General features: G+C 38.5%; 1 protein-coding gene across 1 annotated transcript; it reads right to left on the reverse strand.

The window, feature by feature from the left end:
- Window positions 1-11025: 11025 nt before the first annotated feature.
- On the reverse strand, window positions 11026-12807 carry LOC116262850 (protein DMR6-LIKE OXYGENASE 2-like). Its single transcript, XM_031642371.1, has 4 exons — window positions 12533-12807; window positions 12188-12435; window positions 11603-11924; window positions 11026-11392 (listed from the first exon to the last, which is right to left on the reverse strand). The coding sequence occupies exons 1-4, from the start codon at window positions 12755-12757 to the stop codon at window positions 11150-11152; spliced, it is 1038 nt and encodes a 345-aa protein (XP_031498231.1). The 5' UTR covers window positions 12758-12807; the 3' UTR covers window positions 11026-11149.
- Window positions 12808-24226: the final 11419 nt, after the last annotated feature.

Consider the following 24226-nt stretch of genomic DNA (forward strand, 5'->3'; position numbering starts at 1 on the left):
AGCTTGGTAATTAGAACGGAACATGCTGTTCTAGCGGTACCACATAGAGGACACTCCACATGGCCCGAAAAGGACCCGCGTTTGAATAGGGTGGAACAGGCACTCCGTGCAAATCTTGGAGCAACATTTGTTCCATATCGATCGGTTTGCCAAATCGGCCGAACAGCAAAGAACATGATTTTGGGAGCCCGGTGCTTTGCAAGAACGTCATGTTCTTGTATGCTGTTTGTATGTGCCTGTGGAGGCCCACAGCGCCACGCTACAATCAGGGCACACATTTTTCGATTGGTTTTCCAAAAGTTTACGGCATCCAAACTAGTTAAAAGTTATGGAAGTCTGATATATAAATCAATTTCTCATGAAAATCTTTTTTTTTGTAGCAGTTATTTGGCCATTTATATGACTATATTCCTTTGAAAATAAATTATATGAGGGAGACAGAGAGAATGACTATTTGAATTGAGTAAGAAAAATATTTAGCTCCTATGAAAGTCAAAACCTTCTCTCCATTGACTTATTAAAAGCATAGCACATGTGAAAATCCAACCAAGATTTCACTCAGCCAATTAGGCAGTATAGCCCTCACGGCATCAAATTATATTGTGGTCTTCAATTCATGGAAGCTTGAAGCGATTTTAAAATGAAACTAAGATCGAGTGGTCTTACTTCAAGAAGACGGCTGATCAACGTCACCAGGTGCGGCAACCCTGGTGACGTACCCGCGTCGATGCGATGCGAGTGCTGGTGCGACCCAGATTTGCACTCAACCTGCACCTTATTGATTTCATTTTTTTTAGTTTTTTTTATCAAATTTGATATTATTAATATATTATATTAATAAATTAATAATAATAATAAATATCGCCGCACCGCCGCACCGTAATTTTTTGAGATGTATCGCACCGGCACCCGCATCTGCACCTGCATCGGCACCCGCACCGGCACCCGCACCCGGCATTCTGATGACATAGCGGTAAATAACATCTAGTCTTAAGCCCTCAACTTTCGAATATCCTTGCCATCTTGCCGCTTCTTCCATAAAATCTTCTCAATTTCCTTCTTGCTTTCTCAAGAAACCACACCCATCAACTTGTGGGATGACTTTGACTCCCATAGGCTTTGAACCAGTGACCTAATAAATGTAATTTTGGGTTCTTGTTTGATGCTTAATTAAACCACCAGCATAGCCAAATATAAGGGACCCTTCAAGCGCAATACTTGTGTGACTTTTATTGTTCCAGAATAAAACAAAAGTTGGACGGAACCAAACCTTGTTTCCGGCCAATGCTCAAAGCAACTTTCCGGCAGCACTTCACCGCCGAGTTCAGGACTGAATTTTCACCTTTCCACGGGACTCAATCCTGTGGGCGATATACATCCAAACGCGTCGTCAGGTGCTTCTTCTTAGAGTCCGATTTCTTTAGATTACACGTTTCACATGGCCACGAGTTGGGAAGATTCAAACGTACATATTTTACGAGTCCGGCACAGGATTTTGGTCCGATTCCGTGAATTGCTTGAAGCATCCAAGAAAAGAACAAGGTGTTTGGACAAACTCCAAAGTCCTAAACCACGAAATAACAAACAATCTGGGGATGGGGTAGGTCTAAAAATTGGTTGGACGTAGTACTCGGTGTTGTCATCTTCTCAAACGTACCACATTTCGTGTCTATACTGCAATCTCGAGCCTGAATGAACCCACATCGTTAGGTCACACATGGCCAAGTGGCAATAATGTTCCCCTACTCCATAGGTATAAACATGCCAAGAAAGGATTCATGGAAAAAACTTTGGAAAATTAGATGGTATCTGCAATTATTTTGTTTCTTGAACAATAATGATCCGTGGTTTGGCAGATTTCTATCAAGTAAAGTTGATTGAGAACCTGACTCGATGGGCTAGTGGGTTTGGGGTGGGCTGGTCCGACCCACATGGGCGTGAACTTTTTGGGCAAGTTGGTTGGCTCCAAGGACACACTAAGCTCTGCTAGGTTTATGCCATCAAGCAAGCGACAAAGGATTTATCTGTGTGTCAAGTAAGACGTCACAGTGACCGAAGAAAGAAAGAAATGTGAACGGTGTCAAGTGAAAGGCTGGATTAGTGAATCTCTACTCCCCTGCTTCGTCATTTGTTGTTCTTGTAAATTTTCTTTTAATGGTTTTTTTTTTTACATAAATACATAAATAAGGGACGTACACCCCCATTTACATAAAGTGGCTCAGCATTAGACAATTAGGCTGTTTGTCCTTCTAAAGTGGAGGAGCCAACCTCCCCAGCCACCTAACAAATTTGATAAGATACCGCAGACTGTTCATATATGCTTTGTTAGTGGCGGAGACACATGTGGGCTGGCTTGTGTGGACAGTTGCCCACACAATCCTGTAACATTTATATATTAGTTTTCTCCAAACTTACATACTGGCAGTATCCCTTATTCATTTGCTTAGTGTCTTTCAATTATTCTATTATGTATATGATGGGTCAATGATATCATGAACTAATGGCCCTTTGCCAAAAATTTCTTTGTTTTCATCAATATTGATTCAACAAAACTCGACTCGAGCTTAAGTTCAAATGTATGCTCCCAATGTAGAGGGCCAAGTTCGAGCTGTAAGAACTCAACGTGTTTAAACTGAACTCAGCTTGGCTATGCTGTGAATTATAATGAAAGATTGATTACATGAGTAGCAATTAGACGAGTTAAAAGAAATGGGACATGCTTAACATAAACAAGTTACAAATTAAGCAAGTCAAGCTCGAGCTTGATGTTTGTATCATCGAGTCGAGCTCAAACTTGTTCTATGAAGCTCGACTCAAGTTCGGGCTGAATTCGAGCTCGAGTTTTCTTAACCAAGTCCAGCTCAACTCGGGCTGTGGGCAGCCACAGCAGATCCGATGCAATATTTCATTAAGTTTAAATGTTGCACAACTGACCCAATATAGCCCATGACCGAATGGACATAAAAATGACATATTTGGTTTGGCTTTGGAAGAGAAAGATATCAAAATCTAGAGGGAAATTAGCCTCCTGTTTGAGGGCCGATCCAAAAATGGAAAAAGTATGAATATGGCTCAACTGCAGAACTGCAAATAAAGGCAAGAGATAAGATTTTTCACGCAAAGAGGAAGGGCGCACATTCATTATTGCAAACAATGAATAAAGGTGCCCACCTGAACTCTTACAAGCGTCTATAAAGGGGTCGACTTGGTATTAAAAATGGGGCTTCCGACGCCTGAACTGCAGACTGATTGTTGAGGCAAATTATAGCTAAACGTTGAGTGGACTTGGACTGCCGCGTTGGGGAACTCTCGACTTCTCTGACTTTGTTTTCGAAAAGAAAGGGACCTCTGACTTGAGACTCATGAAATAAAGATGCACGGATCATGTTACAGTTCACATGCATTTCGAATGAAGAATGTAAGGTAAGGAGTTGTTGAGAAATCTAGAGATCTAAGATCTCAACATCACTTCAAATATGAGAGCTGGCGCAATCAAACGCCTTTTTGGTTGGTGTTCTTCTATAGTTCTTGTGATTCATCAACTTTTGAGAGCCAGGCAAGGTTTAAATCCATCCATAAAATAATATAAATTGATGAGAAGTATGGAACACCCATCTAATGGTAGAATCTAGCGGTAGAGTCACGACTTTTTGAACTTTGAATCGCAAACCGAGGTCTTTAGTGTAGGCAAGCTGTGCCCATCATGTTAGATTTGATGGACAAAATCCTGTGAGTCTGTGACAAGAAAAAAAAGAGTATTAAAATGAATAGTATGCCTGAACTGCTCATTTTTTTTTTTTTTTTGAGACTGGAGGCAGCTGAGGCGAGCTCAAACCATCTTTGTTGTTAAGAAATAATCCAAAAAGTACAAAGTTTGGAAAAATATTTAAAATGAGTCGGCACTTGTTTGCATCTAAGAAATGAAAATGCCCGTGTCCATGTCATTATTGGGTCCGGTTATGTCCGCTTGTGTCACGAGGAAAACATGCCCAGGATCCGTGTCCGTGTGACCCCGGTTTTAAAGGACAGAAGGAAAACTCCGCCTCCCTTGTCCTGATTGTCTCAGTCGGATGGAACGCATCCGAACCTGTCAGTCTCGAGCATTCACTCACGAATCGCCTCTGCCAGATGAACGGAGCACTTCTAGGTGGAATCCGTGAGTCCCAATGATTTGAATGAGATTTTTTTTTAAAAAAAAAATTCAGATCCATTTTTCACCTAAGTTCCTGAACATTGAGCCAGATTCGGTAGAAGTTAGTGAAATAATGAAACAAAAAATCTTGATATCTATGTTCTAATTTCTAAGACATTTACATCATGGAAGCCAATTTTTTTTTTGGCTAAAGGACACTAATGATTTAAACTTTAAATTGTAAGAGACACAATAATAGTTTCGGAGGTAATAAAGCAATTGTGTGGGCAATTGCCCACACAAGTAGATGCATTCAAATTTAGACAAATTTGTGTTGGGAGAGCATGAAGAGTATTTCATCCTATTAACTAACAAAGAGCCGAAACCTTCATCCTTTCTTCCATGTTCTTAGGGTTCAAACCACATCGAGTTTGGTTTGCATGTTGATACTTATTAAAGAGTTAAAAATTCAAAACAAAAACTGACCACACTTATCAGTTCATTGAATGGGTTCCATGCGCCAACTTAATCAAGTTAAATTCAAATTAACAAATCAAAATAAAAAAAAATATTAAAAAAAAAATTCAAGATCTCACGAGGATGTCCTTCTTCCCGTTTACATCCTTGCACCAAATCAATCGTCCTCGTTATCAGCGCCCCAATGATTGTTCACATGACTTGTGAGGTGAAAGGTGGCAGGAGAAGAGGCCCCCACAAAAGGTTGGGTAACTCTCAGGTTTTACCTGCACAACTCATCGCTCCAGTGCTCTACTAGCACGCCAATATCTATTCGTGTCCTTGAGAAGAAGAAAAAAGAAATGCGTCCACCAAGTGTTCGATTAGGTTCGATGGAAAATGTTAACTTTGATCGAGAATGGACCCAAGTTGAAGCCAAGGTTGGTGACATCACACATAACCTATTGTGACATATTAATTGCTTCAATTTATGGAAGAAAGGTATTCGACTGCTTTATTTCAAAGAAAAACATTTCGAACAGAGATTGGTAGACCGAAGGTGAATTATTCCTACTTCACTTGGCTACTTACATTAGTAGTATGGTTTTCTAAGAGACCTAAATACCCCCTAGAGGAGGAGAAAGAGAGATTAAAAAAACAGGAAAATAAATAAGTTTTATTATATATATATATATGCTAGATTTAACTTGGATTTTTAATCTGTCTTACTTTCTTTTCGTTGTGGCAGAAGACAGTATGTTCAGTTGGAGACCAGCTTGACTGGTCGGTCGGCAACTACTCACTATATTAGACGCTTGCGTACTTTCACCAAGCCCTTTTCCCTTCTAGATCAGTTGTCTAGACCCATACGATCTGCAGTAGCAGAGGCAGTGAGGTAGTGACATTTTTTGCCAATTTAAATAGGCTCCGCTACTGCGTATCCTAATCCAACACTCTTGATAGCAAACTAAGAAAAAGAGAAGAAGAAGATGGAGGGAATGAGTCGAGTCTGATTTAATATTCAATCGGTCATAGACTCATAATGATAAAAAAATAGTTCGGCATGTAAGGCTAAGATCAAGTGGGTCCTCGGGGCGAAAATAATGTAAAAACGGGTTGAGATATTAGTAATATCTGGTGACTGATGACGTCTAAGGGCGATAAGATATACGTAACATGTGGTGAATGATGACGTCTAAGGGAAATGGGTCGGGGTACCCGATACCCAGCTTGGCCTCGGGCCGGCTCGGGTCAGCCCCATTATTTTTTTAATTTTTTATTATTTTTATTTAATATCAATATATATTTTATTATTAAAAATATATTTTATATTTCAAAAATATTTTTTATTTTAATCAAGCCAGGCCTGGCCCTAATTCAGGTATTGTGCATCGGGCCTGGGCCCATGCTCGAGTTTCGGTCGTTAGGCCATCCCAAGCCAGACTCTTATGGGGTTGGGCTGGGCCGGCCCAATGCCCAGGTCTGATAAAGTCGATTGCTTTATAAACGTCTTTCACACGCATCATATGATTTTAAATTTGTGAGAAAATGATGATTTTGGTTATCCAAAGTCACATAACTTATTTATTTGAGTTATTTGATTCGAGAAAGCACGAAAATGTCTACCATTTTTTTTCTCAATCTTCAATAATAATGTATCAGAGTTGGGACATATATATATATATATATATATATATACCATTTTTTTTCTCAATCTTCAATAATAATGTATCAGAGTTGGGAGATATATATATATATATATCAGCGGCCCAGTGATGTTCAAGCCCTTGTTCTGCCTGCTAAAAGTAACCCATACAAGTGAATTATTTGATGAATGAAATAAAGGTGTTTCTTTGGCATGATACGACGAAGAACGAAGAGGATGCATGTGCATGGCCGTATGCTAGCTGGTTTAACTTAGAGATGGAGGGGTGAGGGCTGGCGTGTTCGGATGAGATTGAGAGCTCGTGGAATGTCGGACGGATTTCCAGACTCAACGCTACAAATCATCAAAAGCAAATACGATGGACGGTTCTTTCTTGAAATAAATGCGTACATGATGATCTTCTACATCCATATCGATTCTTCTCTCTAATCCTCAATATCCTGTACTTTGCTGCATTGGTGGATATGCCTTAATGGAACGTATTGGCTTGTTATACCGAACATATTGGTTCTCAAATAAAAAGATTAGTTATCATTTTGTCCAGACATTGAACGATATGGGCCAGAATCGGGCGATGTGGTTCGGATCGGCCTTATACCAGCTGATCATAATTGGGGGACCCTGTATCGTTGCTGAGAACGGCTGACACGGTGGGTATCGGCCGATACTGGTGCCGATACACACCAATATGTTGGTGCTAATTGGCTATGTCAAATCTTAGGTTCTGTATGGTGATACCATAAGAAAACATTAGTTCTGTGAACCCAAGTTTTGTAGAAACATGGGTGTTTATTCAGCTTTGAGATTATGATCTGTGTATTTAATTGAGTGGCAAAACTGAAGCAACATTTTTTGTTTAAAAACTTGGGAGGCCAAGTTATTCATATCATAATAAAACTTATTTTTGTCAGAATATTGGATTTGATAAATGCACCAAGAAGCATCGAAATCCAAATACATGTCAGTGTTGTAAGCATTTCTTTTTTCATATTATATCCTTTTGCTGACTGATACGGCCGCTCTGTCAAAGCACACCGGCCCATACTGGTCTGTTTCTCATTTTCATATAAAACTTTTAAATATTTTAATTAAAAAAATCTAATATTTAACCTTAGGTTGGTCATATGGACGTCGATGAGATTCAAACCGGACGTGCCCTTTACTCTATCCGGTTAATTTACTGAATGTTTATATATTCAGATTCAACTCCTAGTTCAAAGGTGAGGGAAAAAAAGGGGGTTGACATATCTGATCCATATCAGACTTTTATTTCACATCTGAATCTGAGTTTTAAATGCAAAACTGAATTCAGATTGAATTCAAATCCAATTGAATGTTTATTTAACTCCAAATACAAATCTGATGCCGACATTTCTATGAATCGGATATTAATTTTTTTTCCACGTCCAACCCTTTTGCAAGAATTTCTTCTGTGAGATGAGATATGCAATCTGAATTCAATCCACCGACATCTCTAATTGGTCAGCATCGTTTGTGGATTCGGAGATATTACGGACACTGCTAAGGGAGTGGCGTCAACCTGATGATGCAGTGGAGGAAGAGCTTTACGTTAGCCTTCGTTGAATCCCCAATTAAGGCAATGAACTTGTAGCACAATTTTTGGCGCATCTTCTTGCATTGCATTCAGTGAGTGTCTCTCCTTGGAGCTTCTGATTCTATTCTAAAGAGAAACTCGGAAGGGGATGATCAGGTGCCCACTTCTGATAATTTCGTTCCTTAATAGCTAGAATTTTGTATGCCATCATCATTTCTTTTATTGATGATCACCCTGTTGGAAGTACGTGATAGGACTAATGGTGCTGCCGGTATTCCACCATTAGTCGTCTCTTAATCGCTTGATTCTATTCTAAAAGTCCTGCTTGATTCTTTGTTTCCCTTAATAGCTTGTAGAAACTGCGGTCTGCATCTGCCATGGAAGAAAGGGACAGAAATCAGGGTGCAAAGTTATCAGAATCGATTCGAGTCTGAAAATTTGAATCAAATCTGTCTGAGAATTGATCGAAATATTTAGTTTTCTTTTTTCTTCCTTCTAATATGCTATATGACAATTGTCATTTGTTTGACTTCTTATTGTCTTTGTATCCTCATTTTTGGTTAATAAAGGGTTTGGGCACCCTTTCTCCTTGGCAGGTTGCATTGGAGTTGTCATTTGTTTAACAATCATGTATATGTGAACCTTTCAAATTAATACAGCTGAACCTTCTTCATCTCTAACAGAACTTTCTCCCATTTCATGATTAGGGAGATGGCTCTGCTGGTTCCTAGCAGATTATGCAAAGAGGTTTGCCGAAGTAGGAATTAAAAGCATCACATCTGAACTTGAAAGTGTACATTAAAATCTCGTTGAATTAAAGATCAATTTTTGACGATGTTTAATGTGCAGTTCTTTTATAGAGAGAGAGAGCCGATAAAGTGAGAATATATATCAAAATTGGGGGACAAGACGTCCCCTAGATACAAAAATTGGGGACAAGAAGTCCCTTAGTTACAGTAACAAACCGCAAGACAAAAGCAAAAGAGAAAGTATAAATACAACGTACAGAAAAACAAAAAAGGGGTAGAAAAAGAGTGGAAGGACGGACCGACATCATCTCCCAGTCGCAGAAAGAGGACGACGCTGCAGCTGAATGGCAAAATGAACATCTCCCTGCACAAGCCGAGCCACAGACTTCGGCGAAGAGAAGGTACCCCTGAAGACCCTGTTGTTGCGCTCCTCCCAAATGCGCCACCAAACTGAAATGAGCTACAACCTCTAAACACGGCCCCAAGAAACAGACAAATTGAGGGACAAGAGAGAGAGAGAGAGAGAGAGATGTGTATCACCAAGCTAATGGAAAATTATGATCGAGTGCAAAGCCTCAGATACGCATGAATCATGGTAGACTGAACCATAGGGAACATAGCATCACAGTCAAAAGCTAGTAAAAAGCATGATTTTGATAAAAAATCACAAGGGCATTAATCAATTAGACATTCACGATGCTTTTCTGCACGGGCATCTTTAGAAGATGTCATCATAGAACAACTACACTATTAATAATTTTGCAAACCCATATTTCCACACCGTGTGCTTGGGTGCATATTTGGGATTTGTTGTTTTGGCCGATACATGATAGATCGTTCACCCTCGAGGATGAAAAAGTTTCAGTTTTTATATTAATATATATGATGTTACATTATTTACTGAAGTTCAACAGAGCACAGTCAACCTCATTTAAACAAGGAAGGAGTGAGCTTGAGAGTTGTTGATAGTATGCTGTTTTCAATTAAGGTTCAATTCAGATGTGGATCGAAGACTTGATATTAGCTCCAAGTCAACTTGACCTGAATTCATGGTAACGTACTGGATTAAACTAATGATTAAGTCGATTATATATCCAAGCCAAACTTGAATTATTTGAGGGTGTTCGATATAGATATTGCATCATGAACTACGAACTCTATGTTCCTTCTTCAAGACGAAAGGTGTGTTTATGTTTAATTTTTCAATTTCTTCGATTAAGAACCAACATATATAATCACATAATGCATAATCACATATATTTTGGAAACAAGAACATAATATTCTTCCAACATTAATGCATCAACAACATGTTATACTTTTTCTTAATCAACATCCTTTTAGGTTTATTTGAACCTTTTAAGCATCCATCGTACCATGTGAAACTTTTGATAAGCAAATTCTGATCAACATTAACTATTACCCTTTGATTAATATCACAACCACCGATCACTAAAATGATGCATGAAGGAGAGACCAGGTAAGCCATGTGAAGTGGCAAAAGAATCCGCAAAGGAGAAACAAATTTTAATGAAAGGAAGCAGGTTTGGTAGAAGCGAAGCTTTAAGTTTCCTTGGAGCATTTTAACTTTGATTTTCTAGCATTGATGAACGTAGTATAGCTGATCAGGAGCATAACATAGCTGATCTGACAGGTGTCAGATTAAAGGTGCGTCGTCAATTTGATTCCTGTAGGTGCTATTCATTGGGACTACAAACGGTAGGATTGTGACACTCCTTGAAGGGAATATCATACGTTACCAAAGTTCACAATGCAATTCAAGGTGCGCAATTCAAGTCCCCGAAAGCAGGGGAAATGGGGAGAGGCTTTCAAATTTCTTTTCAACATACAAGCTGTTAACTTTCTGCTCACTCAAAACTTTAGTTTGATTAAACTAAGGAGGTTGACGTAGTGGAGTGGGCATAGGGGCGAAGGGGCGCCTAGGCCATAGGCCCACCCTAACTAACTTTAAAAAGAAAATTATATTAGAAAAATAAAAAATTATTAGTTGTGCAATGTATTTTTTTTTTTTATTTTGGTTCAGTTTGGTCTTACCCAAATCCGAAGTTGGACTATTTAGCCCGCCCCGAAACAAAATCCTGGCTCCCGCCCCTGAGTGGGTATCGACCGTTTGATGAGTTATCACCACGTTTCAAGTATGTGAACGTCAGCTCTCCGCACAAGCTCAAGGATATTGACCTTATTTAGATTTGACACTCCTGGGTCAAAAAGAAAGCCCCTTGGCCAGAGTACAATTTCCATGTAACAAATTAAAATCAAAAGTTCAATCTAAGTGGAAGGAGATCTTGTTAGTGTTGTCAAATCGTAAATGCCATCACTTGGCAAGAAAAATTCTGAAAAGCTTCCTTCCTCGAAGTTTCCTCGCACATATATCATGGCATGACAAAGAAAAAGCGGACAAATTAATCAAGGGAAGAATCAATGCTGTCCAACGAAAGAACTGAAAAGTATTTAGAACATTTTCCATAGATGCCGCATAACATGTTGGTTTTCCTTATTTTCAGAATATTTTTCACAGATGCAGACGCAGATGCAATTAGAGAGAGACAGAGGAGAGAGATGGGTATTCTTTCTAAATGGTAAATTTCTCAATGCAACTCTGATCTTTAAGACCGTGATCCCAAAAGCTCTCGTAGTACTCTCTATAATGATACCTCCTGTACAGAGGAGGGTTATGCTCATCCACCAGCCCATCAGCAGGCCGTATCACAGCATCAGGCGATGGGCAGTAGAAGGTTGGGATAGATATCCTCTCCCTCTCACTGTTCACCAATGCCCTGTGCAGCACGCTCTTATATACCCCATTGCTCAAAACCTGACATCAATCAAAAGACTTCATTAATATTTCTGCCACTATGATCACATCTCTTACTCATGGCGCTCTTAGATACAGATTCCTGATCATGAAGTCTAGTGCTCTCATCTTGAGAGCGTTAAGACAACAGAATATATATAGCATAATTTAGTTGGGATTTGATGTAGGATCTTGTTAACTCAGAATGCGAGATGCTGGGTTCTTAGTTACCTGAATTTGGTCTCCTATGTTGACGATGAAGACCTTGGGTATGGGGTTGAGTCTCACCCACTTGCCACCTTTGAGGACCTGGAGTCCTGGAACATCATCCTGGAGGAGTATGGTCAGGGCGTTGGGGTCAGTGTGGCCCGGTAAGCCATAGGTGAGCTCGGGCTGGGGGCAAGGTGGATAGTAGTTGATGGCCATGTGTTGGCCATGCCCTCCCAGTGCGTCGTTCAAGTGGTTGGTCTCCAAACCCAGGCTCTCTGATAAGGCCTCCAGCAGCTCCAGCGCCAGGTTCCTCACCCTGGTGCAGTATTCACTAGCAACTTGCCTGTAGATATATAGAAAATGGTGTCATTAAATTTGACATTATGGCAAAAGATTTCATGTACATAGATAAATACATAGCTCCAGACGACGTCCGCAGTACGCATGATATTATTTGGGATGCGCTTTATATATATATATATAACTATATATATATATAATATATATATATATGAACATTAATAACTTGTATCTGGATCCAAATATGTATGGAGCAACAGAAGAGATTGAGTCAAGAATTTAGCAGGAGATCAGGGAGGATGAGACCTGAAGGAAGGAGGCTGGGAGGGCCAATCACGAACATGGTCCTCCAGCGGGTAGCAGTGCAGCCTTAAGTAATCTCTCCAGCTACCCACCTCCTCCTTGTTCACGTTGAAGCTGCACGACAGCCTCACCGTCTTCGTCGTGTCCTCCGAGTAGGTCTTCAACCTCTCGGATTCCGGCAACCGGAAGAAGTCCCGGGATACCTCCATCATCCCATTGACGACATCATCCGGTATGCCATGGTTCTTAATCTGCAACCACAGAACAACCATGGGCGACCATATATGAAACAGAAAGGAGCTAATTCGCTAAATTTGGAGGAGATGTATAATGTGTTGCCAGTATTACCAGGAAGAAGCCATCGTTCTTGCATGCTTCATGGATGGTGTTGAGTATGGTGGCGCGGTTGGGGCCATGAAGGCCTTGGAGGTCGATCATAGTGAAAGAGGACTCCCCGGTGCTGCTGCCTTCCTCCTCCTCCGTAACGCTGGGACGGTCTCCGACGGGCCTCACAAAGTGGGCTGGGACCGACTTGGTGCCCCGACTCACGAGGTCCGAGACTAGGTTCGACATGGCGCCGTTTCGCTCGGTCAGTGTGAAGAAAGAAGAAGGAAATTTTCTTGTTGAAGGTGAGAGCGTGAGCGGAAGAAGAGAACAAGCCGATTTATAGGACAAAATTTTTCTTGGATTTAATGTTCTACCTGAGAAGGAAAGGTTTGCTGCTAAAATTAAGGCAGATAAATGTTTGGGGCCTCCAAATTTACTCAGATATGGATTGTCTAGATTTTGCGAAATCCCGTTCCTTCTGAGAGACCGGTATTGGATCGGATTCAGTACTTAATTTGGAAAACTCCGATATAAAGGCTGTCACATGGAGTTAAAAGGTTGGCAAAGCTCCAATACTAAAAGGAAACCCAAAAGGAAAGATCAGAATTGAAGAAAAATGAATGGGCAATTGATGTTTTATTGACTCGTTGGGTACCATGTATTTTGCAAAGTAAGGTGTATTAGAGTTCATCAACCAACTGGAGTCGCTTCAGGGAGATCTGATCGAGAGGTGACTTCTACTAATTCTGCTTCCGAGAGAAAATATATAATATTTAATTTTTTAAGATAATATGATGCGAATGAGACTTTGATTCTACCAACTTCTGCTTCACTATAATTCTGCATAAATTGGAATATTTGGTTGACTTAAGATTGTGAAAAGGAATAATATTCTAAACTAAATCTCGTTCCCGTGCAATCATTATAAATGCAGTCTACCAAGATTTGTACAAGTGCATCCACCATTTCAATTTGTATTTATCTTCTTTTTTACATTTTCTTTCTTAGGGTATTTGTCCAAATCGTTTTGATCCAAGTCAGTGGTGAGTGGGGATCGAACAGAACGGTAGTGACAATCAAATAACATGACAATTAGCTGTGCTTAAGAAATTTGAATATAATATTTACTAAAGCCCATCCGCAAGAGTACCCTAAAATTGAGCTTCGCACAATCTTTTCTTTCTTAAATGTACGAAAAAATGGATACTGCTAGATGCCACAGGATTGATAAAATTTAAAAATTCGTTACTCAAAGGACTTTAAAGTGTCATCAAAGCTACCATAAGCTGTCATTATATTGACTTTTTATTGGTGACAAATTTTAAAATTTTAACCACAAGACAACATATATCCTGAAGAGGGTTAGCACAACAGTTGGAATAGGAATTAGCAAGCAGTCAATTTCCATTTTGAATTCTTAAGACAAGGCATCAACATCCCTCTTTGTATAGCAAAAGAGGGATGGAGGGGTAGGTCGAGACCTTGCTAACCAACTAAGCTCGGAAATCAATCAGGATTTATATAGTACTTTATGGCTAGGGTGGCTCCAACCTCGGATTGTTGGTGAAGAACCTTTGTCCTCTAACAAACAGAAAGAGCGGACACTGACACACATGTTGAAGCGTGACTAGGGTGGTACCTTGAAGCACCAAATACAAGTCTTGTATTGAGAGGACAAATGGTTAGTTGGGTGCTTCAACTCTCTTTTGAGTGAGAGTATAAAATATTCATCCTGCTCACCTAAAACAAACCATTAAACTCCATATGCATTTGGAGTAGATTTATCTCTCCCACTATCTCGTTTTTGGTACAGCACCAAAGTTGGTGACACTTTTTTGAGGAAGAAGAGGAACTGGAAACTACCAATGTGTGAAATTGGAGTCTGGCTAGTTGCCGGCCCGTGACGCTGCATCTTGGATTCACTTTCCACTCTCGCTAAGCTTTAGGGGAAGGACAAAAATCCAGGTTGTAGGGCTTCACTATTCTAGCGCTAAGTTGAGGCTGTTAGGAACAATGCTCTCTCATTTTCTTTCTTACGACACCAAGCAAAAGAAAACCAAGAAAGAACAGGAAGAAAAAAACACAAGAATCTTACTTGATTTGGAAATACGGTTCCCATACGTCCACAGCCACAAAGAGTTTTCCCTATCACAAAGAAAATCCAAGAATACAAGAAACCGTCCCCCTCATAAATATGAAATAATGACTTAAATACCCTTAAAAAATTCAAAAACAGTTCCACACTCCAAGAAAGCCTTCTGTCACATTTCGACTATGGCACTAGAAAAAGTAGAAGAAAAAAGGAGAAAGTATGATAGATACCGCGCCTGATGACGTTCTCAGGCTTCCGTCACCATGCCCACGCGACAGCAGGCTGTCCTCATCACGCCGTGGCTGCGTCTCTACCCATCCATTGTGCCACCCGTATGTGCAATATTCTCATCACTCTCGATTGTATATATATAAGTTTTTCACTTCTGTTTTATCATTTGCTCTCTAGCCAACTTTTTCTCTTTCTTTCTTTATTTATTTTTTTACTTATGATTTCCATAACACAATAAAAAACTTCAAAAAAGTTATACTTTTACGTTAATTTTTACAACCATGACGATGTATAAGTTTGTCCCTTTCTTTACTAATTGAATATGATTTTCTCATGTAAAATAATTTTACTTTTCAGAGCTCATTAATTTAAGTGAAAGTCAAGTTACTCCTTGTTCCAAAATCACGTTTTATTAATGCATGAAAACTATACGTTTCAATGAAAGCTTTAGAGTAAAGCCTTAATTGAGAAGTCCTTGAATTACGTTGAGATGGCGATGGACTAACAAAAAAAAGTAAGATTTTCTCTCTTCACTTTCTTATGGTTTGAGGCTGCTATTTGAGAGTTGAAAATGAAAACAATTGGTGGGTCCTTGACCTCCTTCTCTTTTTTTTTTTCTTTTTTTTCTCTTCTCTATTCCTTTCATTTGTGGTCTTTCAGCGGGACTTTTTTTCTTCATTGTGTTTTTGGGCTGCTTGACCCTTAAAAATTTTGGTTCATCAATCTCCTCTCCCATTTTTTCTAATCTATATGATTTGAAGTTATAATATGCTTGTAGGGAACATTTTTCGGTGAGATCTTGCTGTTTTTCTGTTGTATTAGGCCATGAAACTATGTAAGTATGTTTGTTGATCTTAGTACCTTCAATTTGACATATTAATTGCATAAAATTTCCACACAATCACAAAACCCGCATAGTTTTCCTAATTTTTGTCGCACCAGATTTTGGTGCATTATAGCCAGATTCCGGTGTTAACTTTGGACAACGTCTAATTCAAGTTCACATATATTTTTTTGCAAAATATTAGTTTGATTCGTTCTCATTTGAATGATTTTTTTGGATGTTTAAATGTTTTTGGTCCTTAGCCTTTTTAGTCATCCATCAATTGTTTCATGAATTGTTTAAACGAGTGAAAAGTTATATTTTTCTTGCACTGCTTAGATTCTAACATCATCATCGTATAGTGCAATAAATCTTTGGTTAATGACATTTGAGTTAGGGATAAGATGATATTTATGTCACATACATATATAAAGGTATCACTTTTTACGTTGTTTGAAAAATATAAGTTTATCAAAAAAATGTTTAGGTACTTGTTTGAAAGATTGCATGACGAGCTACACAATGAATATTTGCATGAATCGGAAACCAAATAGTTGAAATTTATCAGTTACATTATATAGAGTTGATCATATTGAAGTTGGTTGTGAGACTTTTTGAAAGATGGATAGTCGAACTTGGATTACGAAAAGAAGAGACAGATTGAAAATTGTAACTCGTGTAAAGCAATTTTTTTACTATGATCTCACATATAATGCGATGGTAAATGGAAGAATGAGATGTCCTTGTGTAAGACATAATAATGTCCTCACTCAAACCGCTAAAGATGTCCTCGATCACATAATATGTAATAGCTTTGTACAGACGTATCTTAATTCAGAATATCATGGGAAGATAAAAAATTTCCATGAATATGCATTAGAAATAGTTGTGGAAAACATTCAAAGGTTGCTATGGGACGTGCAACATGTACAACTAGATGCATCATCTTCTAAGATGGCAGATAATACGAAAGATGGTCAAATCAACGATGAATGTACGCCTGGGTTACATAACATTTTATTTGTCATAATGAGTTAGTTAAACGTCATTTTTGATAGAACTAACATATTTTTTTAATGTTCATTGTAGGCATGCCGACATCGCCAAACTTTGTACGATTTCCACCTCATCAATGAGATTACCATAGGAGCACTTTCTATTAATGTTAACATTTGTTAAAAATGTTTTTGTAACTTTGAACTATAGTGAATCAGTAAAATTGTAATATAAGTGCAAACATTTGTTATATCTATATGTTTGGTTCATAAACATGTAATTGTTTCATTTTTTGTTTGATAGATGGAAAATGAAACCAGGTATGTTGTATATGTATTTTTTATTTTTAGAAAAATTATGTCATACTTGAATAAAAAAATTAAAAGACTTTTCCCGACACATAAATTTGCATAGATAAATAGTAATAGCAATGTTAGGCGGATGTCCGTTAAAATTTTACCGATGTCCAATTAGATGTCGATAAAATTTTTTAACAATATCAATGTCTATTGTCGGCAAGAGTTTTTATTGTTGGCTTTTAAGATATCAGAAATAATTGATTGTTACCAGCACAGTTAGACATCGGTAATAGTTAATATTTACCTATGTGTATACCACGCACACCAGTGATATTGTACATTGATGCATTGATCCACTGTGTGAGTGATTATTTTAACTGACACACTCTTCACCGACATTTTCTGGCTGTCGTAATGCTTAGTTTTTTGTAATGTCACAATAGTTTTATAAATATGCCCCTAATAAAACATTACAATATAGTGTGGAGGATGCATGGTCTATTAGTAGCCAGCTTCAACACTGAGTAGGTCCCATTGGATGTTAGGCCAAGGCCATGTAATCTAGATTAAAAAGCAAATCATTTTATGGTATATGAACACGGCTCCATCCAATTTTCAATCCTCGAGAGGTGCGGTTTCTGACGCACCACCATTTATTGCAGAGCTAAGAAGTTTAATATGTTATTTATGTTTTGAACCCTTTTTATGACCTACCAACCGAAAGGAGAAACAAAAAGGTCCTCGAGAAAATTTCGCAAAGTGGTTCACTTTTTCATACTCCGGATCAAAAGGGTTCTTTCTTCTCTCTCATAGAAGGCGTGGTTTATTGGAATTGTCCTTTGATCAAGGGCGTGCACTCAAGAACTTCATGTTCAAGCTTAAGTAGATGGACAGCGTAGTGCGCATGAGATAATGGAATTAAAGCTGATGCATGAAGGCCATTTGTAATGGCAACCCATTCATCTTTAGCTACTTCTTGTAGACTACCCACTTAATTTGCCTCTTGTCATCCTAAATCTTCTTAGTCTTTTTAGTTAGGAACTCAGCTCTCACACACTCTCTTTAGCCACCAAGAGAATTGAAATCAGGAGAAGGAAAAGAGAAAAAAAAAGCACACACAGAAAGATTTAGGTAGTTCCGAAACAACATTCTTTTGAGTCCATGGCCATCTCATAGAGACACTTTCATTATCTTGCAGAGTACAAGCCAAAATGGCGCCCTAATAAACATGAGATCAGGGCAAAATTCGCGATTCCTAAATTAGGGAAGGCTATGAAATATGGATCAAGCTCCACGCTTCAACATTGTCATCCTAAATCTTTTTAGTCTTTCTAAAGTAAATTAGTTATCTGCGTATAAGGTTATCTTCTCAATAATTGGTCACACGAGTATTCACTTTAAGGCATCTAATATATTGTTCGACGTTTCACCTTTAATTATAATCTCAAATAAGCTTCGAACGGCAGCAATCCAATTAGTAGTATTATATACGTTTTGAGAAGTTAACCGGCGCATTATAACGAATATGATCATGAGTTGGACATCTTAGGTGAACATCCTTTGGCATCAGTTTGATGACTAAACAATACCCGGAAAGAAAAAAAAAACTTTTAGGAGGACAAGGGTCTATGAGGAAGTTAAATGTCTTAATACATTTCTTTATAACAAATTTTCCAAAATACAACAACCGCCTTCTTCTCATTTCAGCGTACATTTGTGCATAAAAAGAGTACATGCAACTCAATCTCAACTTAATGAGGCAAGATGGGTGGTGACCTAATCTTTATTCTACGTAGGCTAAAGCAATTTCCAGTATTTAGATGTACAAACAATATGGTGATTAATGTAGGACCTCTAATTCCAGCGCAGCCCTGCTGAGGGATCTCTCCCAATGTTGAACCTCTAATAATCTTGTTTTTTTTTCATGTGTGGAGAAGAAAAAGCTTATCTAGATGTTTGGTTTTCCACACGATATAACGGACCAATTATGCATATATAGAATTAATATATATCTGCATGGTGATCAATTAGCATATCCTCTTAATTTATTGCAAACATTAATTTCCACATGGGATTCAACGCAAGACGTGCACGCTTTAGATGTTTTTGGGACGATTATGGGAGAGAACCCCTTTCGTCGTATTTACGAAAAGTTTCTTTCTAGAACTATGTATTTCTTTTCAAGTAACTTGTAAGGTGGCTTTTTTTTTCTTTTTCTTCCTTTCCTTCTTTTTTTCCTGTTCCACAAGACAATTAAAAGACAATGGAAGCAGGTCTGAAATTTAATTGCGGAAGAAAAAGTTTAATTGTTTGATAGGAAGTCACACGGCATTTATGTACTCACTTTTTTTCTCTTTCTCTCTCCTTAAATTGGGGCCGGCTTTTAATTAGCTGACAAAAATGAAGTGAAGAGGCCAGACGCAAAGAACGAAGTATGCAAAACTGTTTTCAGTATGGCAAATGGTAAAGCACCAGGGCAAAGTTTTTTAAGAGATATTGGAATAATATGGCGGGGAATCATGTATTGGCAGCGGTAATAGAACTTTTTTGAAGTGGGAAGTTGGTAAGGAAGGTGAATAAGACTCCATTTTCCCAAGTATGAAAGAGCCTTGAACGTTTAAAATGTTAGACCAATTGCCTTGTGAAATTGCATCTGTATATAAAATTTATTATAAGATTGACTATGGTGTAAAGAATGAAGGAAATTTTGGCAACGATCATTAATAGAAAGGAGCAGCGAGTCTCCATTCCGGCTAGGCTCATCCAAGATCAAATGTTGTTGGTACATGAGTCCATAAATAGTATGGGAAACTATAAGGAATTAGGTTTGAGAATTCTAATGTAATTAGACATGTCAAACGCTTATTGATAGAGTTCATTGGAGTTTCTTGCAGGAAAGCCTTTTGAATGGGTTTGTAAAACGATGACTTGTTTCACCTTTCTCAACTTTTGCGGGTGCCATCAACAAGTCAAAGAAGGATTCAAGGATAAGATCCCTTGTCACTGTTCCTTTTTATGGTGGTGGTGGAAATGCTATATAGGGGATTGAAATGAAACAGAGTTGCGTGTGCCGATCGGTGCAGGCAACATACATAACAACAGAAGAAACAGAGGGACATTTTTTAAAAAGTCTTTTCACCTTTTTCAGCTTCCTTATACCTTAACAAAAAAGTTTATGTTTCTTGTTTGGATGGGGGCATTTTCGTGAATCGTAAGAGGATCATGTTACTAAGAATTGTGGGCATTTTAGCAGGGTCTTTTTTTGTTGATGGTATCATAATCTGAAGTGATGCTGAGCATACTTCTTTAGAAAGGTGAAATTGTCTCTTCAACTATTTGAAGAGCAAGCAGGTTTGGATATCAATGTTTAAAAATGTTGTATTGTTCTATTTGATCTTAATGGCAGCAGATGTGAAGAGATAAAGAATGCATTTGGCTGGTGTAGAACTTCACTTTCAATAACATATCATAGACTGCCACTATTTGAAGGTAAATTTGTGTTTGACAACTGTTTTCCCTAAAAAGATAAGATCTCGAGAAAACTTACAGCAAGCAAAATAGACTTCTATCTTATTCTGGTAGATTTTTTTTTAAGTATGTATACAAATCAAACTGTAAAGATATAGGATGTCATCTTTCAAGTGGCCTAAAGTGGTGTTAACCCTTACTAAGAAGGAGTGCAACGACGTTTTGTAGGGAGACTCTGAAATTGGAAGTAAATATCATCCTATTGGTTGGCAGTAGTTGAGTAGGTCGTTTGAGGAACGCCAATTGGAAGGAGAAACTTATGGCTGTGGAATAGACCCTGCATGATATATATCTATTGCCATAAGGGTTTATGATTCGAAACCTTTGTGGTCTATTTTTGTAAGATTCAAATATTTGACAAAAAGCTAGCTTATGGACATGCAAGATCAGAGAGGTCATCGATGACTTGGGAGTTGAAAAAGCATTCTATGGGGTTGGGAGGAAGTGAGTCACCTCTTATGGTGGAGACCAGGAAACAACTCCACAGTGAAATTACTCCATGGTAGTTGGAGTTTGGGAATCTTGTCCTACTTGTTACAACCCAGTGGTGGGAGGAAGTACTTGCGCAGATTCTCGTATTGGACTTTGGAGAGGGCGATTTACAGTAGGAATGACAGTGAAGTATTGTCAAGGGAGGATTCTCCATGGAATGGGCATGTAATAGAGTGGACAGTCTTGAAATTCATCAGAAGACAAATTATACTGGGGTGACCAGGATGCGAATATGTTGAAAAATATCTGCCATATATGGAAGAATGATCACATTAAGATGTGTAGTGACTAATGGGGGGAAGAAAGGCTGCATAGTGATGTTTGTGGCAATAGCTAAATGGAATCTGTGCAAAATGTGGAAGGGAGACTCTTCACTCTTGATAAACTTCAACTTTTTGGGTGTACCGCTGGCAAACGAGCGTAGCGGGAGTTGGAATCAGGAGAACACATTTTTATGAATTACATATTTGCAAAAGCATACTGGTTTTTTGTGGCTGGCAAGTTCAGCATCTGGGTAGGTGAAATGATTCTCAGAGAAAAATTTTGGTTTGGAGGTGGGGTCGTAGTTTCAAGGCAAGATCGATTAGGTGATGCTGGGGGTTAGCATTTCTTATGGTACTACGACACATATGGAAGTTTAGATGATGGTGAAATAAGGACAGAGAGATATTTGTCAATATGGAAGGATATAAATCGTATAGTTTGTAGTTAGACTAAGTAGTGCAGGGAGGAAGTGATGATCTGGATGACAACTAACATATGGTCTGATAGTTGGCCTTCGTCCAAGGATGGGGATGTTATTATTCAATCGGTGATGCTGATGGAAGAAACACGATCAGTGCGTTAATGCTTTCATTGTCAAGCTTGGGGAAGGAATCAGGCTACATGCAGGCCTAAGATGTACAGACAGAAGAAATGCTTATTAAATTGAAGAATTCCCTGAGTTTTTTACATGGTCACATTCTACCATTGCGAGGGAGAATCTGGGTGGTAGAGAAAGAAGTGGAGAGGAAAGTTGAAACGGGTCGCATGGCATTGATTCATGGGATAGGAGGAAGAGGTTACTCTTTTCTAGCTGCCGTGTCAAGGAGGACTTTCGTTAGGACTGGTTATCCTGCATGAGAGGCTCTGAATATTCGGGGTCAGAATATATCTGTAAATATATTGATGGTTTGGGATGAAGTCCCAATAGTGTATAGGTTCCGTTTGGCCCATTGATTAAGGCTTTGTGGGGTTTTCTCTTTGTTCTTTCTTTCAGAATTGTTGTGTTTGTGTAATTCTTCATTCTTTTGTTGTGAATAAAAAGGACGGGAGCCAGTCTCCCAACAAACAGGCTTACATTCGTTGGAATTAATCTAATTGTATGAACGATTTCTTGTTAACGATTATATTCGCAATCATAGTTTGGGAAACAAGCTCTTCGATTTTTTTACCTATCAAGTTTATATTGTGAGCCGTATGGTTTTAATTTGATGCCATCTGTCTTCTCTTCCCTCTTTCATAGTGTCTTTCCAAAACTGTTCCTTGTAATTACATAAACCGAATACATCATATGAGAGAATTAAATTTGTTGGATGCTTGAAATTGTCTTAAAATGTTAATAAAAAATTACTAAAAAATATAAGAACATTGGTGGGTGGTTTATAATGCGACAGTGACTTGTGGTAATTTTTGATGAATTTTTAATTGTTAGCCATCTGGGCATATTTGAATCGTCCATATCACAGACATTTAATTGCATTGGATAGTGCATAATTATATAGAATATGAAGCACGGGGAGGACAAAAAGTTCAAAGGGCACATTATTCAATCTCTCCATATCTATACGATGCATGCTGATAGCTGACACTATTGGTGCGCATCACAAGAGTCCATGGCAACCCCTTCAGTAGGGCCAGGATGTCTCCATCTTCTGGACCTCCATTTTCGAGAGACGATCCTTCTTAGATCTAGAAAGCAGCACGACCTGGTCTACTTCTTATCTTGATAACCTTGAGGCGAGAACAATCGCATGTGGGTGTCATCGTCAGCAAAGACAAACGAAGGCCAAGATCCAAATGATCTCCTACTGTGATTCGGCTTCTTGTCCGATTATCACGCATTCTCCAAGTGCAGACAAGCACGATCCCTTTAAGTATGCACCAAACTTGTGGCAATTTCCAAGCAATCTATGACGAACTATTGAGGCATTGTCCAAGGTGTCTGAAGATAGATGGAGGACGTCAACATTGTTCTTGTCTGCTCTCAATTTTTTAGTTTTGTTTTCTTTTGATTTCACTAGTGGAGCGCACATCTTTCAATTTCTGCCAATAAAATACATAGACCAGCAGCCAACGAGATTTGATGGTTCTGGATTATTGGTGGAATTTCTTTAGTTCCTGCTTTTTGACTAGTCCGCTTCATTATGTGCGCTTTGTGATGCATGGATTGTAAATTGACCATGATTTTGGCCGGAGAAGAAAGTTTTGTGACATTTTCTGAAGTGATTATAGAAGCGGAAAGAAAAATATCACCCTCGAAGATTTAGGAAGCAAAAAATGATTGAACAAGTGAAACTATTAAACTGGGAAGGATGAGAACTAGAAGAAGAGTGTGGGTTTGGTCCTGCCGATGTAGAATTCATACTTAGCAACCCTGGACCTCGGGGGCGAGGAACTTCCAATCAATTTACAATCATACAAAATTAATGTAGATCCAGTTGTCTGAAATGATTAAGTTTTTGGATTTTAGCCAGGTTTGAATGATTTTATTGGCAACTCTAGACCCTGGGAACAGGATAGATCCAGTTGACAGGAACGATTAAGTTTTTGGATTTTAGCCAGGTTTGAATGATTTTATTGGCAGCTCTAGACCCCGGGAACAAGAAAAACATCCTACCCATTTTATAACCATACAAGGAGTAACCTAGATCTAGTTGTCGCCAATGATTAAGTTTCTGGATTTTAGCCAGGTTCAGGTTTCATTCAGACTAAAACTTGCTTTCAGGTGTAAAATTGCACACAAAAAGCTGGAATCTGATTTTTCAATAAATACTATTCCATGGAGAAGCTTAAGCATTTAAGTTTATGTTTGGTTTGATAATTAAACACAAGCAAACCTGCCCACTGAAATATCACTAATGAATTTGATTAAATGGCACTAAGACGATGGTAAGGACCTGGGTTTAGCAATAAAATGTGCTTCAAGGAAGTTATACACGTTTTGCTCTAATCTAACGTGGTTTTTGCACCAATCAATAAGGCCTAAAGATGGG

The sequence above is a fragment of the Nymphaea colorata genome, chromosome 10 (genome assembly GCF_008831285.2).
Source record: "Nymphaea colorata isolate Beijing-Zhang1983 chromosome 10, ASM883128v2, whole genome shotgun sequence".
NCBI classification, from domain to species: Eukaryota; Viridiplantae; Streptophyta; class Magnoliopsida; order Nymphaeales; family Nymphaeaceae; genus Nymphaea; species Nymphaea colorata.